This window comes from Miniopterus schreibersii (genome assembly GCF_964146895.1).
Source record: "Miniopterus schreibersii genome assembly, chromosome: 4".
NCBI classification, from domain to species: domain Eukaryota; kingdom Metazoa; phylum Chordata; class Mammalia; order Chiroptera; family Miniopteridae; genus Miniopterus; species Miniopterus schreibersii.
In genome coordinates, this window is record NC_138105.1 from 66,515,093 (window position 1) to 66,529,917 (window position 14,825).

The 14,825-nt window shown below is 52.6% G+C and overlaps 2 protein-coding genes across 6 annotated transcripts in view; one reads left to right on the forward strand and one right to left on the reverse strand.

Moving 5' to 3' along the window:
• Positions 1–1,974, forward strand: part of CHAF1A (chromatin assembly factor 1 subunit A) — a 28,863-nt gene extending 26,889 nt beyond the window's left edge. For all 4 annotated transcript variants that reach the window (XM_081137260.1, XM_081137263.1, XM_081137261.1 and 1 more), the window contains exons 14-15: positions 721–817; positions 1,491–1,974. In XM_081137260.1, coding sequence (XP_080993386.1) covers positions 721–817; positions 1,491–1,591 — 198 coding nt within the window. In that variant the 3' untranslated portion in view covers positions 1,592–1,974. The remainder of the gene's footprint in view (positions 1–720; positions 818–1,490) is intronic.
• A 2,225-nt stretch (positions 1,975–4,199) lies between these two features.
• UBXN6 (UBX domain protein 6) lies at positions 4,200–13,809 on the reverse strand. 2 transcript variants are annotated; one of them, XM_081137264.1, is made up of 10 exons: positions 13,603–13,809; positions 10,534–10,697; positions 10,017–10,081; positions 8,837–8,965; positions 7,609–7,706; positions 6,882–6,957; positions 6,184–6,268; positions 5,726–6,076; positions 5,358–5,506; positions 4,200–4,812 (listed from the first exon to the last, which is right to left on the reverse strand). In XM_081137264.1, exons 1-10 carry the CDS (start codon positions 13,683–13,685, stop codon positions 4,684–4,686), a joined length of 1,329 nt encoding a protein of 442 aa, XP_080993390.1. In that variant the 5' UTR covers positions 13,686–13,809; the 3' UTR covers positions 4,200–4,683. The 2 variants fall into 2 exon arrangements, with proteins under 2 accessions (XP_080993390.1, XP_080993391.1); XM_081137265.1 differs by lacking the exon at positions 13,603–13,809 and adding an exon at positions 12,341–12,403.
• Between the last annotated feature and the right edge of the window lie 1,016 nt (positions 13,810–14,825).

Here is a 14,825-nt window from a genome sequence, read left to right on the forward strand (position 1 = left end):
GAGATTTTTGTAGCACAGGAACTTCAAAGTATTTTCAGAAGTAGCTTCTCTATTGAAATAAGTCTGTTCCTGTCTCTGCCAGTTCCTTGTCCATTTACAGAGAGTGAGCACTCCTGTGGGTGGTTAATGTTTAAAATTAGTTCTGCTACTTTCCACTGTCTGTCTGTCCCCTCTGCTGAATACCAATGAAAATTGCCCAAGAATCTTGGAAATTCTAGCCCCCGTAGAGGCCTTCCTGCTGTCCCCTGTCCCTCCTGTCCTGACTTCTGTCCACATTTGCCCGGGTAGTACCCACACTGGCCAAACTGGTCTAAACATAAGTTGAGAGTTGTCAAGCATCAGGCAGAAGGGACAGAGAAAGCACTAACCGACTGGGCTCTCAGCCATTTATTTCAAGTAATAAATTTGAAGAAAGTGTGTGCTTTGTCAATTTCTTTTTCAAACCAAACCAGAAACCCAGAATTCTAATTCAAAAACAGTTCACAAGTTATTTTTGTAATGAGGTAAATAAGATAGTGATACTTTTCAGAGCTCTGAATTAGTTCATTGGAGGGAACTTCCCAAGGTTTCCTTTGGTCATCGGCTATCAAATGGACTCCTTCAATATGTTGTCAGAACAGTAAAGGAGGTCAGAAGTATAGATACATGTAGCAGGAGGGGCATACACTGCTCTGCCCCAAAGCGCCCATGCTAACGGCCCGTGCCCCCTTGTCTGTTCAGGTTGGAGCTGGGGACCTGGATGGCTTCCAGGCAGACACGGAGGAGGAGGAGGAAGAGGATGGTGACTGTGTGATGATGAACATCTCAGATGTTTCTGGTGAGAAAGACCCCCAGAACCTCTTCTAATGTAGGCTGGCAGCAGGGGGAAGAGTGTGCACCCTATTCTCACCTTTTCACTGGCTCTCTTTTATATATAACGGGGGTTGAATTAAAAGACTCTGAAAGACACTTGGTGAGCTGGTCTAATGTGGGATGGGCAGTTGGGTCCAATCCAGGCCCTGGAGGATCTGACTTGGTTTCCTAAGCTACATTTAGGAGACCAAAGAACTGAAGGTTGGTTGCTGCCGAGGTGGACGATGGATGGGAGGTGTCAGGGAAGAAGAGTCCAGAAGGTAGGGTTCCTGGCACCAGTGAGGTGCCTCTGAGCTTCTCCAGGGAGGAGAATAGCAGTGATGCCGGGCTCAGGGAACCTGAAGTCCTTGACAGAGCCACTTAACCTTGGTGTCCTAGTTTCCTCCCCTTTGCTGAGAGGCTTCAGGCCCAGATTTGGCTCTTCCTCTGAGTGAGCTGAAGAGGGGACAGGGGCTGCCTGAGGGCGGGAAGGTAGTACATCTGTCTAGAAAAGGGGGATAGGTCTGGGAGCTAGAGCCACGCCCCTTCTCTAACCACAGTTGGATCAAGGGGTCTTACCCGAAGAAGGCTCCCAGAGCTGTTTTAGGCCCTGGGGACACAGCTACAGCCACTAAAGCCCTACCTCTCTTTCCTTGCAGAGGTCCAGGACCCTTGTGGAACCACTCCCAGAGCTGGAAGGCCTGTGGGAATGGACACCAGCGAGAGCCCCATGCCCTCCAGCTCACTCAGCCCCTCCTGAGCACTGCAAACTGGCGGGTGTGTTTATGTAGAATGGTTAGGGTTTTCTCAGATGCTTCTCAGATACTTGAAAGTCCTATGATTCCTGTGTAAAGAGCACTTTGTCCTGCTTCGCATATGCCCCCTCAAGGGTTGGAAAGTATATAGGATGCTTGACTCATTCTTTTTGTTATTTGTAAAAATTTCCCCCGAAAGCTGCGTATTAATCTGCCCTTTAATAAAGCATTATTGCAATGTGTTGGCCTGTACGGGGAATCCTAATTGTGTGCTAAGGATCCTGAGCAGGCACTATGATGAAATGCTTATAAATGAATTGGAGCCCTGCCGGTGTAGTGTGGCACCGGGACTGACATGGACGTGTATAAACTTATTGTCTAGCCTTGACCTGGTTTGTCATTTTTTCAACACATTGTTTCTGTGAGTGTGTACCTTAACTTGTCGCCTGAGCCTGGTGCCGTTCTGTGCTGTGAGGTGTCCATTCCTTCTACCTCACGTATTGTGGCATCTGTATCAAGCTTTCCACTTTGCAAAAGCACTGTCCTATCTCTTTGTTGTGAAATCCTCTGCCTCCCCAATGACCTAGTTCAGGGTATGGCTTCTCAGCAGATACTTGTGCCCATCAGTTCCTCCTGCCCCTTGGGAGGTGAGCAGGGCGTATTCTGGGCCTCTGAGATCTGAATCCTGGCTTCCAGATGGACTTCTGGGTCAGGCCACACCACAGAAGAGTATTGAAACTGAGTGGAGCCAGCTAGACTCTGGAGCCCTGTTCCCGAAGGACCTGGAGCGGCCCCATATTGGGGCAGTGACAGCATGACAGGCATCTGAGCATATGTTGGACTCGGAGCTGATGTTTTGGCAGAGTTCACACATACCATCCAACCTGGACTCCTGTCCTGCCAACCCTTCATATCGAGTTGTTTTTGTTCCTGCCTCAATGTAAGAAGAGCCAGCAGGCATATCAATGTGCAGAACAGTTCATATCAGCTGGATACAGCCAGACAGCAACTCAACCCTGTTGCTGTCTGGTAGCCAAGACTCCCCAGGTTTTCCACTCCCACAAACACCCTAATCCTTCAGGGGCCCTATATGGGTGGGGCTGAGAAACACCCATTGCAGAGTGAGGGCATGAGCCCTGGCCAGGACCTCCTGCTGGAGGCAGGGTGTAGCTGAATACAGGTGTGTGCACAGGATAGAGGTACATAATGTTACACCTGTGGACATGACCACCTGTCAAGTCCCCTTAAGCCTGTTTTAGCTGGATATCTGACAACTGACAACTTGCAGTTGAGCCCTAGCAGCAGCTGGGGACAGAGAGGGGACATAGGACCTAAGTGACAGGGGTGAGGCCATGCTGGGTTCCCAAGATATGGCAGCAAAGGAGATAGGCGTGGGTCCCACATCTGTGTGAGGCAAGGGCATACATGGGGGAAACTTGCTTGCTGAGGGGATTACAAGGGAGTTTTGCTTTGAAAATCACATTTGGGCCCTGGCCAGCGTGGCTCAGTGGTTAAAGCGCGTGCCTGTGCACCGGAGAGTAGCTGGTTCGATTCCCAGTCAAGGGCACGTACTTGGGTTGCAGATCCAATCTCTGCCCCCGATCAGGGCATATGTAGGAGGCAACCAATCATGGATGTTTCTCTCCTCCCTCTCTCGCCTGCCCCCATTCTCTCCAGAATCAATGGGAAAAAATATCCTCATTCCTCAGGTGAGAATTAAACATTTATGTATGTATGTATGTGTGTGCATATATATGTACACATATATATACCTGTACATATACATATATATATACACACACACATATATATATATATAAAAACCCACATTTGGGACCTTGAAGCATCACCCAGCTGGCAATGTCCAGAGAACCAGCCACCAGGCCTCCATGCAGGGGAGAATCTAACAGATCTAACAGGAACTAGAGCCAGCAGCCCACCTGGGGGTAATAGGAGAGGTATGACCCAGGTGAGTGGTGAAGGGGGCATCTCACATCCTGGGTGTGATCAGGGCTGAGTATCTTTGACGTTCCAGGTCTTGGGTTTCCCTGTTTTAGTTCCCTGTAGCTGTAACCTGTCACTGCAAACTGGCTTAAAACAACACAAACTTGTTCTTACAGTTCTAGGTGTCATATCTGACATGGCCTCACTACTTTAAAATACAGGTCTGGACAAGGCTGGTTCCTTCTAGAAGCTCCAGGAGAAAATCCATTTCTGTGCCTTTTCCAGCTTCTAGAGGCCCCTCCATTCCTTGGCACATGGCCTCTTACTCCATCTTTGAAACCTGCAGCATAGTATCTTCCTATCTCTTCTGCCTCCTCCTTCCATGTATAAGAACCTCTTTGATGACACTGGTTCCATCTGGAAAATCCAGTACAATCTCCCATCTCAAGGTCCTTAATCACAAAAGTTCCTTTTGCCACATAAAGTAACATTCACAGGTTCCAGGGGTGAGGACGTGGACATCTACGGGAACCGTTCTGCAGGCCTCAGACCCTAGCTCCACAGCCCAGGGTCCCTGGGGCACCCTTCCTCAGCAAGACAGGCTCATCCACTGGGTGAATGTAGCTACTGACCTGACCTGCAACACACAGCTGGAATTCACCACCAGGAGACTAGTCAAACAGCCTGTTTATTTGGATTCAGAATTTAGTGTTACAGAACTCTGTCCTGACAGGCCCAGCATCTCCTTACGCCACTATCACCAGCAGCTCCAAAGGGTAGCCTCAGGGCCAGCCGTGGTGCCTGGGCGACAGAACGTGGGACCTGGGCCTATGCTGCAGGCCCACTCTCCTGCCCAGGAAGGCGCCCAAGTTTGTCATTCCTGGGGTTCCATTAATCAGGTTAATAGCAGCTGGAGAAGGCTTAGTTAGACCCAGCCCAACCTAGGACAGCACAGCAGCTGTCCCCTGAAAGCCCCCAGGGTGACGGTCACAGGCCAACCAGTGGCTCTCCCCTCCCTGTGGGCTGGGCAAACAGTCCCAGAAGAAGCTGGGAGGCCTTGGAGTGGACGGAGAATGAGGACATGAGCAGTGGTGGAGGAAGCAGGAGAGCATGAAACAGACCCATGGGGGCTGAAGCCAGCCCTGCTTTTATTTCACGAGAGCTTCTCGATGGTTACCAGGAGCTCGGGTTTCAGGATAGATGAGTCTGGCCTGGCCCCTGCGGCCTTGATGTCCTCTAGTACCGCCATGTCCCACGAGAAGGTCAGGAGGGCTGAGGGCACCTGTGGTGAGGGGAGAAGCGTCAGCCTTGTTTTGGCCTTTATGTGACAGAGCTCACACCTTCATGTTCAAATCTTCATGTTGGAACAAGGGCCACACACTGCGAGGGCTACCCCCCACTAGTGACACCAGTGATGGCCTTCACATAGTCAACCTATTCCTGAAACAGTGGTGCCTCCTACAGAAAGGCAGGGCTCAGGGACACCTCCTGATCTAGCTGAGGCTGTCCCAGGCCACCTTCCTTCCTGGTCTCCCTGCATCAGGAAATTCCCACATTTCCAGTCCCATCTGGGTCCTCAGAGGACTCGAAATAACACACTTGCCACCTTCCTTCCCATTTTAAAGGTGGGAAACTGAGACACAGACAAGTTACTCACTCAAGGTTACACTGCTAGTAAAGGGAAAGGTAGGACTGAAACCAAGGAAGCCTGGTCCTGGGACCCTGGCTCCTAGCACCACCCCATACTAAAGAGTGCCACCCTCACAGGGAGTATGTGTGGATTCAATGTGAACCCAGACAGCCAGCATGAGGCAGCTTGTCACTCACCAGCCCACACTCATTGAAGGCCAAGTTCTCATCCTCTGACAGCTTCTGCCCACACGAGGCCAGCAGCTCGAAGGGGAGCCAGTCATTCTGCAAGGCTTCCCGGACAAAGCTATACAGTGCTGCCACCCGCTCCCGCGCATAGAAGGTCCCTGAGGGGTGGAACAGTTAGAGTGGGGCTGGAGATCATGGGAATCCCCCAGCCCAGACAAGCAGAGTAGAGCCCAGAGGAGCTCAGACCAGAGAAGCCTTCCACTCCTGCTGGAGGTGCAGCAAACCCACAGATGCAGTTATTACACTACACCCAGCTCAGCCAAATTAGCACAGACACCACCTCCCAGGCCTCACCCTGACCAGTGGGAAGCACACACCCTGGAGGAGGCAGCCGTCGGGAAGACGGACACGCAGCAGTGTGTAAGTGTACTTGCGCATCTCCCTCTGCTCCTCCTTCTCCCGCATAGCCTTGGTCCTCAGCATGCTCAGCCTCTCCACCGCCTCAGACCTGAGTTTCTGCTCCCGTTTGGCCTCCTCGGCCGTGAGGTTGAAGAAGTCAGAGGGCAGGTCAAACTGAGAGGCCAGCGGTGAGGGCTGGAAGACACGGCGCTGGCGGAGCAGTGTGGCCCGCACAGGTTCAGCGCACAGCAGCTGCTCCTTATGCCTCTCCAGGCTCTCGGGCTGGGCCAAGGCGGCCTCGCTTAGAACGTAGAACTCTTCGGGGCCCTCTGGGACATGCAGGGATGTCACTATGTCATGGCAGAAAGACCCCCGAGCTGGGCCCCTCACACCCCCACCTACCAACTTAGCCAAGGCCTTTCTCTACCCAGCTTACCCTGATCTGGAACTGGCAACAATGCCTTCTGGAAACCAATGGCCTCAAAAAACTCGTGGGTCCCTTCCAGGCAGTTAATGCGTTCCTGGGAGCAGAGCTGGAAGTCATGCAGGGCCCTTGGGCCTCCTCAAGCCCCACCAACCTCACTGCACAACCCATCCCACCAGGCCCAGCATCCTCCTCTTTTGGAGCGTCTGCTGCCTACTAGACAGGACAAATCCCCATATAGCTGCCTAAGGACAGGCTGCCACAGCTAGTCACAGAGGGTGTGGGACCCCAAAGGCTAACAACCATGGTAAAGAACTAAAGAGCCAAAAAACATCATTGGGGGGGTCCCAAAAATTGGGAGGGGGCTGTGTATGATGATGGGGGAGACAGTCAGTGCCCTGCCAGCAGCACAGGTAACAGGGTGGACCCCTTGATTTTTCCACAGAAGCCATAAATCTCTGTGCTGATATGATCCCAACTAAAGAAAAGTCAGAACACGCCACGGGTGGTGGTGAATGCAGATTAAATATAGATATCCTGTGTGACCTATATTCATAAAATGCCCTCTCCACCTGCCACCTCTGCCCACCTCAACTTGAAACCCCTGGAGGAGCACTCCGACTGACCCCACCACCAGACTGAGCCCTATGTGACTGGAGGCCCAGCCATGCTGGCTACACAAGCTAAAAGTCACTCAACACAGCCCTCACCTGGAACACCTTGTTCTGCAGCTTGATCTTCCGGTACTTCTCCTCCTCAGGGTGCAGGTGGATATTGTCCAGGTACCTGGGGCAGAATTAGGGAACCGGGACAGGTCTGGGTTGACCGACTGGCTCCTCTGTACCTCCCACCCCCAGGTGGACAGCACCCCAGAGCCACATCCAGGCTTGTGGTAAGAGGGCTGGGGGGCGGTGCCATCACACCTCGGATACCTCATGGAGCCTGACCCCTGGTGCCAACAGCCTGGGCCAGCACAGGACACCACTGCCCACCTGATGCCCATTCCTGTGCCTGTTCCTGGGTCCTGCCTCCTTTGGAGGGCACCAACAGACTACAGTATCAGGATGGAATGAACAGAGTCAGAATAACAGGCTACCAGGGCCAATGGGCCACAGTATCTACCTGGGGGCTCGTGAGCAATAAGGACTTCCAGTACCCCCGGACCTGCTCAGTCAGGGGAGCTGGGTGGGAACTCACCTCCTTCCCATTCCTTTGATGATCCCAAGGGGAAGCTAGGGTTGGGAATTACCAATTCTGTAAACCCCTTCATTTTACAGACAGATAAAGAGGCCAAGCCCCTTCGTCATGGGCTCAGGGGCAGTAAAGGGTAGGGCTTGGCTTGACTCCCAGGGCCAGGCTCCTTCTGGGCCCCTTCAGCAGGTCATGCTGGAGGCCTAAGGGGCTGGCATCCCCGGTGGGGAAAGGGTATCCACTCACTTGGCAATGGTATCCACGCCCAGCTTCACCCTGTCCCGGTCTTTGTTGAACGTATGGATCTTCATGATGGAAGCAGCTACTGGGTCAGTGGAGAAGTGCTGGGAGGAGTGAGTAAAGATGTCAAAAAATACTTACCTCACAGCCTGGAGGCCTCACTACTCAGGAGGCAGCAGTAATACCACCAGTAACAGTCTCATGGTGGACTGGCCAGTAGCACTTAACTGCAGGGAACTCAGCTCTATGCATACAGCAGAAAAAAAGGAGAGAAGCCCTTTGATGACTCCATCCTCGGCCTCAGCCCTGCCCTCACCTCTAGGGAAGAGGAGGCCGTTGGCAGCCCAGAATATGCAACAGAATTATGGCTGCTGACCAGCAGACCTTAAAATGGAATATTAGTCTGGATAATCCAGGTAAGCCCAGGGTAATCATAAGGGCCCATCAGGAGAGAGAACCAGAGAGACGGTAGCCGGACAAAGACTTGGCCTGGCACTGCTGGCTGTGAAAATGAAAGAAGGGGCCACAGGATACAGGTGACCTGGACACCAGAAAAAGACAGGAAATAAATGGACCGTCCACAGAGCTTCCAAAAGAAATGCAGCCCTCCTGCCACTAGTGAGAGCCATGATGGACTCTGACTTCCAGAATTCTAAGAGACTAGACATGTGCGTTTGAAGCCCCCAAGTTTGCAGTAATCTGTTATGACGGTTAATGAGAAACTCAGACCCAGAGCAAAGATATTAGGGTGTTCTTTCTGTTCCTCTTGCAAGTTTTTTTTAAGTTTGAAATTATTTCCAGATTCAGTTTTAAGGAAAAAAAATGCTGGAGCTCTTTTTGTACTGATAATAATAGCTGGCAGTTACTATATTAAATATGAGCAGTATGTTACTTTTTACAAAAAACAAAGCAAGTGAAGGGGAGATACAAGTACGTCAGTAGTTTGTACATATTTGCAATGTCTCTGGAAAGGGACGTAAACCACCCACAGAGGCTGCATCCTGGGAGAATGCCTGGGAGGTGGGTGGAAGGCAGCTTTTGTCTGCCTACCCTTTTGCATTGTATTCTGTACCATAAGTAACCATTACCTCTGAGTAAGCGACAACAGATATGATACACACAGGTGAGAACACTAGGAAGGATCTGTACCACCCAGCCTTACTGGGGCTTACTGAAGGCAGCCCTGACCCTGGAGCCTCTAGGTGAGGAATGGGGGCATGGGGCCTCCACTCACTGAGAGAATGGCCTCTTTGATTCGGGTGTCACGCTGGTCCTTCCTTAGGGTGGCCCCTGTGAGCGGGCAGGTGAAGTACACTCCAGGCACTGCCAGGGGAGTCGAGCCTTCCTCTTTAGGCTCGGGTACCTGGAGGGATGGGGATGAAAGTGTCAACCTTGACTGTAGACAGAGGCCACCCCAAGTCAGATTGCCATAGCCCTGAAAGCATGGCCCTGCGAGTCAGACATCCCTGGTCTCAACACTATCCCCTCTACCATGAAACACTCTGGCGCATGACCGAGCCCCTCTGAGACTGTTTTCTCGTCTGTGAAATGTCTCTACAGGACAAACTCAGAATTCAACAAGGTAAGAAATGATAGAAAAGTGTACAGCAGCTTCAGACACAGCACTCTATCAATGGCTTTGCTGTTCCGATCCCTGCTACCTGGTAAAGGGGCTTTGTGGTGAGGAGTTGCGTCATGGTGCCCTGGAGTCCTGGCCTCTCTCTGAACCTCAAGTCCTAGGCAATATCTAAGGTCTCTTCCACTCTAAAATCCAGTGAGAATTCGAGGGTTGAACCGTTAGGAATACCCTTTCTGCAGAGCTCTCCTTTAGGATGGCCTCTGATTACACCGGTCTCCACAGAGTCCTTCTACCTCCCAAGAAGGCTACAGGGGGCAGTGCTAAGGGTACCGGCTTTGGAGTCCCACAGACTGGGGTCCCATTCTGCCCCTGCCAATTCTGAGGTGCATGACTGAGGACAGTTGCCTTCACCTCCCTGAACCTGTTTTGTCTGAAAAGTGTGAACTATAACAGTACCTACCTTCATGGAGTTATGAAGTTAGGGTGGGGAGGAAACCAACAAACTAATGGAGTCCAGTCCTACCCTCAGCACCCAAGCCTGACATCATTAGGCCTGAGTGTGGAGGTCCCAGTCAATACTGCACTCAGCCACAATCCACCTCTACCTTTCAAGGTGGGGTTCCCCAAGGCCAGAGGTGACCTCTATTTACCCTGATGTCTCTTCTGCGTACCCACTGCCCCCAGTACCAGGTGCTTACAGCCCAGGGCTGGGCACTTCGCTGGTGATGAGGAAATGGACAATTAGACAAATGCAAGCAACAACTTGAGGTGCTGGGAGCCAGCTCCCCTGCCCCAGGCCACCCCCTGGGGCGTCATGTCACGTGAATGCTTTTACCATGTTAGTCCCTGGTGCCTCTGTGATCCCACTGACAGTTGCTTCAGCTCGAAGTTCCTTTCTCACTGCAGGAAGAGGCAGAGATGGGTCAGTGTACGGCCCCTTCGGGGCTGGCCCTCAAGTGGGTCAAGTTCTAGTCCTGCTTCTAGCTTGAAGTCCTGGCCCATCTTCCTGCAACAATGCTTCATGCCCCCAGTCTTCACCTGACCATCTGATGATGACTTTCGACTTCTCACCTTCTCTTCCTCCTCCCTCCCCTCTTCAACCTCCCTGACATTCATGGCACCCAAACTACATCAGACCCTTGTTCCTCTTCACCCTGAACTTCTCCACTCTCACAACTGTGATTTTAAAGCCCCTCAGAGTCGTTGGTTATGTAATTATTTTCATCCAGGGCCAAGCACAGGATCTGGGGCCTGTAAACAGCCACGGACAGGCCTCGAGAACAGAGAGGCAGAGGCTTCACTCCACCTCCCCTCGCCTGCCCCCACTGCAGCCCAAGGATGCCACAGCTCACCCTGATTCCGGATGAAGTCCTGTGATGTGGGGCCCCGGGCCCTGGGCTGCTTCTGCTCAAGCCGGGCCAGGGCTGCTGCAGCTGCCATCTGTGCCTCATTGGTGGGTCCCTGGCGGGGCTGCTGGCGCGCCAGCTGGTTGGGCTTTTCTTTGGGGGCCTTCTCCCTGGGGGAGACATAGGAAAAGTAAGGTGATATGGGGCCAGACAGAAGAGTCTCTGTCCCTCTCCCATTTCTACTCTTGCCCCATCAGACAGATATGACCCTTTTCCTAGCCCCCTACTCGCCCACCCCGTGGCCACTAGAAGGTTCTAACACAGACAGCAGAGCCCCTGGAGGCAGATGGTGATTTCACCACCAGCTCTGCCCCTTTGGGCAAGTCATGCACTGGCCTGGGCCCCAGAGGCATCATCTGTTAAATGGGGGTAACAGGTAACAGCACCCACCACACACATGGGGGCAATCCTGGTGAAGCATGTGTGACAGCACCCTAATGTCTTCAGGAACTAATGCGACTGAAGGTATCATTTCTCTCCTTGCTCCCTCCTAAGAAGCTCAACCCTCATTGTCTGCAACAGTGAGCAGTTGCAGGTTTTTTTTTAAAATAATAGTTTATTGATTTTTAGAGAGAGAACGGAGAGGGAGAAAGAAAGAAACATTGATGTGAGAGTGAAACATGATCGGCTGCCTCCTGCATGCCCCCTACTGGGGATTGAGCCCACAACCCAGGCATGTACCCTGACCAGGAATTGAACCCTCAATCTTTCAGTGCATGGGATGACGCCCAACCGAGACACACTGGCCAGGGTGCAGTTGCAATTTCATTAATTGAAAACCTACTGTGTACCAGGCAGCATACAGTGTTTATTCCTCATACCAACACCCCTCTGAGGGAGGGCTTAAGATCTTCTTTTGCAAGACCTGGGTTAAGCAAGGTACAAGATGTAGTTTAATCTCACCTCCATCCTGGGAAATAAGTGTTGTGATGACCCCAGGGGATGGATGGCTTAATAATCTACTTAACAAGAAAATGAGCTGGTTTTGAATGTTCCATCAGAAAAATCCTTCCTCCCACTCTGGTCTTACTCACCTACCTCTCCTGGCCCCCATAGTTGGGATCACCTGTGCTAAGTCTGTAAAACCTTCCCAGGAGCCAACGCTCTCAGTTCATGGCCTCACTCCTCTTACTCTACTCAGATAAGCAGGCATCCCCTCTTCTTGTTCCAAGGCCTCTGGGGCCTGCTTCCTGCCAATACCTGCCCCTCTTGCCAGCCCTCCCCACAGCTGAGAACTTCATGTTGACGGAAAAATGAGTCATATAGACCCATCCTACTCCCATGTGATATTCTGATCTTTCTATAAAAATGCCACTTTCCAAGACATCTCACCCACCCCCCTTTGTGGCTCCGATAGGCAGAGGGATTCCTCTAAAACCTAAGTCAGTGCTTATCACACGTCTGCACAAAGTCCTCCCAACACCTGCACAACAGAATCCTAAAACCACCCATGTCCCCATGGCCATGCACAACCTGCCCGTCTCCCTGGTTCACTCTATCTACAATGGTCTCCCTGGTGTTGCTCAGACAGGGCCAGCTAGTTCCTGCTACAGAGCATTTGCACTTCCTATGCCTTCTGCCCAGAATATTCCACCTGGCTGCCTGCGGGTGGGATAAGAAAAAGAGGTCTGGGAGAGGGTAGAGAAGCTGTGTGTGTGTGTGTGTGTATGTGTGTGTGTAAGCGTGCACGCTCGCCAGTGCCTGGGCGCCGGAGAGAGAGAGACGGGTTGATTTCCGCATGGCTAAATCTCACCTCATCCAGCTCTCAGCTCACATGTCACCTTCTCAGACAGGCATTCCTGGACCATCTAAAGGTTCCCCCCAGTACTCACTATCCCCTGTCCCTGTTTTTTTTCACGGCCCCAGGCAACACCTAATCTTTAACCATTCATGTATTGGTTTCTTTTTCCATTTCCCCCACTAGAAGGTGAGCCCTGAGAGAATGAAAATTTTGTCCTGCCTCTCCTACCCCTCCCAGCCCCTACCTCTTCACAATCCAATCTATTATTCCTCACAGACCCCTGCCCAGGCTGGGGTCTTTCCTCAATCACTCTCTCCCAGTCCCCACAGCCCCCTCTGTAGCTCCCTGCAGCAGCCCAGTACCTCCCAGGCTCCCTTTGCTAATCCCATCCCCCAGTGGAGCTTCCCTTTCAGCCCTGACAGTCTAGCATCCTCACCTGCTTCACCATTTCACTGGCCCTCCACACACATCCCCATTGAATTTTCAGTCTTGCCCCAGGCCCTTCCCTTCTCCAAATCCTCCCCAGAAAACTCACAGAGGCCTTAGGGTGTGCATACCACCTCCACTATCCTTCCAGACCTCCCAAAAGCCTACCCCAACCATCACCCACAAGGCCTCCAGCTCCTTCCCATCACAGACAGACAAACAGACACACACACTCACACACAAACACACGGCTTCTCTCCCACCCACCCACCTCTGTCTCCATTCTCCTTCCAGACATTCCTAGGCCCCTCGCTGCCCCCTCCAATTCACCCAGACGTCCTAAATCCTTGGCGACTCTTCCAACAATGCCTCAGGCTCCCTGGCCTTCCAGGCTCTCCTTCAGTCCTCCTTCGCGCTCCAGAACCAGAGCCCAGAACCAGGGCCTCACATCAGGAACGCTAAACCTCTAGACTGCTTCTCTAGGCTCAGCTCCCAATCCCTGTAACCTAGATTCCCCCAAATCTATATGCTTACTCAAGAATCCTTCTCCGCCCTCAGGCTTCTCCCTAACCACTCCCCTACTCCCTTCCCAGGTCGCTCGGTTCGTCACCAGCTCTCTACAGCCCCGCCCCCCTCGTCCCTTCCTCCTGCCCCGCCCCCTCAGGTCTCGCCCCTCCCGCTTCGCCCCCGGAGGCCTCCCCTTCCCCTTAGTCCCACCAGCTCTCCGAGCCCTGCCCCCGAGGTGTCTACCCGCTGACTCTCGGCCTCCCCTCCGCATTCCTCGCCCTCTCTGGCCTCCCCCGACCGTCTCCGTCCCCGGGCCTCAACCCCCAGCCCTGGTCACGCACCCCACCGACTCCGTGAGCTTCTGTCCGGCACCCGCACTCTTAAACTTGATGTCAGCCTTGATCTCCTGGAAGAATTTCTTCATGGTGGCGGCAGCCTCGGCGGCACGGGGCCGCGTGGGGGCGGGGGGGCGCAGGGCCCAGTGGGTTGGTAGGAGCCAACAACCGGAAAAAAAATAAGACGCTGCCGGAAGTCCCGCCTTCCCAGGCCAGCCCACGTGACAATCGGCGGAGCACGCCTTTCTAGAATTCTACGCTTTGCAGGCCTGCAGCGGCCGCTCTGCACTCTGTGCCTCTTCTCGGTGGTTCTTCCGGAGTCTGTTGCCAGGGGCGATGAACGGGCTGCTAGCTGCCGGCTGTGATTTGGCGCCTTCCACCGCCTTCCCCAAGGGGTAACGAGAGGAAGGATAGCCGACTTGACCCCACGGAAGAAGTGCTGGCCCTGCTCAGAAAACTTCGTAGCTCCCCAGCACTTAAGTGATAAAGTCTCAATTCAGTTGTGGGTGAATTCAAGGCCCCCATTGAGACAGGCCAGTAAGCCAGAACAAGTGGAATAGGGAAACTGGGACAGTTGAACAAACTGACAGCAATTTACAGCAAATACAGGTCATCGCCCTAGAAATAACACCTAGGCCCCGCCTGGCTGTGCGTGGCTCAGCGGTTGAGCGTAGACCTAGGATCCACGCGATTAGTGTTCGATTCCCGGTCAGGGCACATGCCCGGGTTGTGGGGTCTATCAATGACTCTCTCATCATTGATGTTTCTATCTCCCTCTTTCCCTCTCCTTTCCTCTCTCTGAAATCAATAAAGATATATTTAAAAAAAAAAACACCAAAAAAAAACACCCACATCTAGGCCTCAGTTGCATTTTAGCTGCAGACCCAGAAAAGCAGCCAAACGAGGTGGGCAACACCAGGACCAACTGTAATGACTAAAGGAGCACACCTAGAAAACTGATGAATATTCTGCTAAAACCCTCCCCTGAGACCTCCCCTAAGATTCCCTCCTGCAAGAGAGAAATAAAAGCCTCAAGACAAAGGCCCCAGAGTGTGCTTTCCCTCTGGGGAGCACCCCCCCACCACCACCATGCCTCTTCCCCTCTTCTTTCAACACAGACATGCATCTCCTAAATTCTAAGGGGATCCCAGGAGACTTGCAGCCAGGGCAGCAATAGGCAGAGGCAGCTTGTGGCAGGCTATTTCCCTGAACTTGGCCACAAGGCCTCC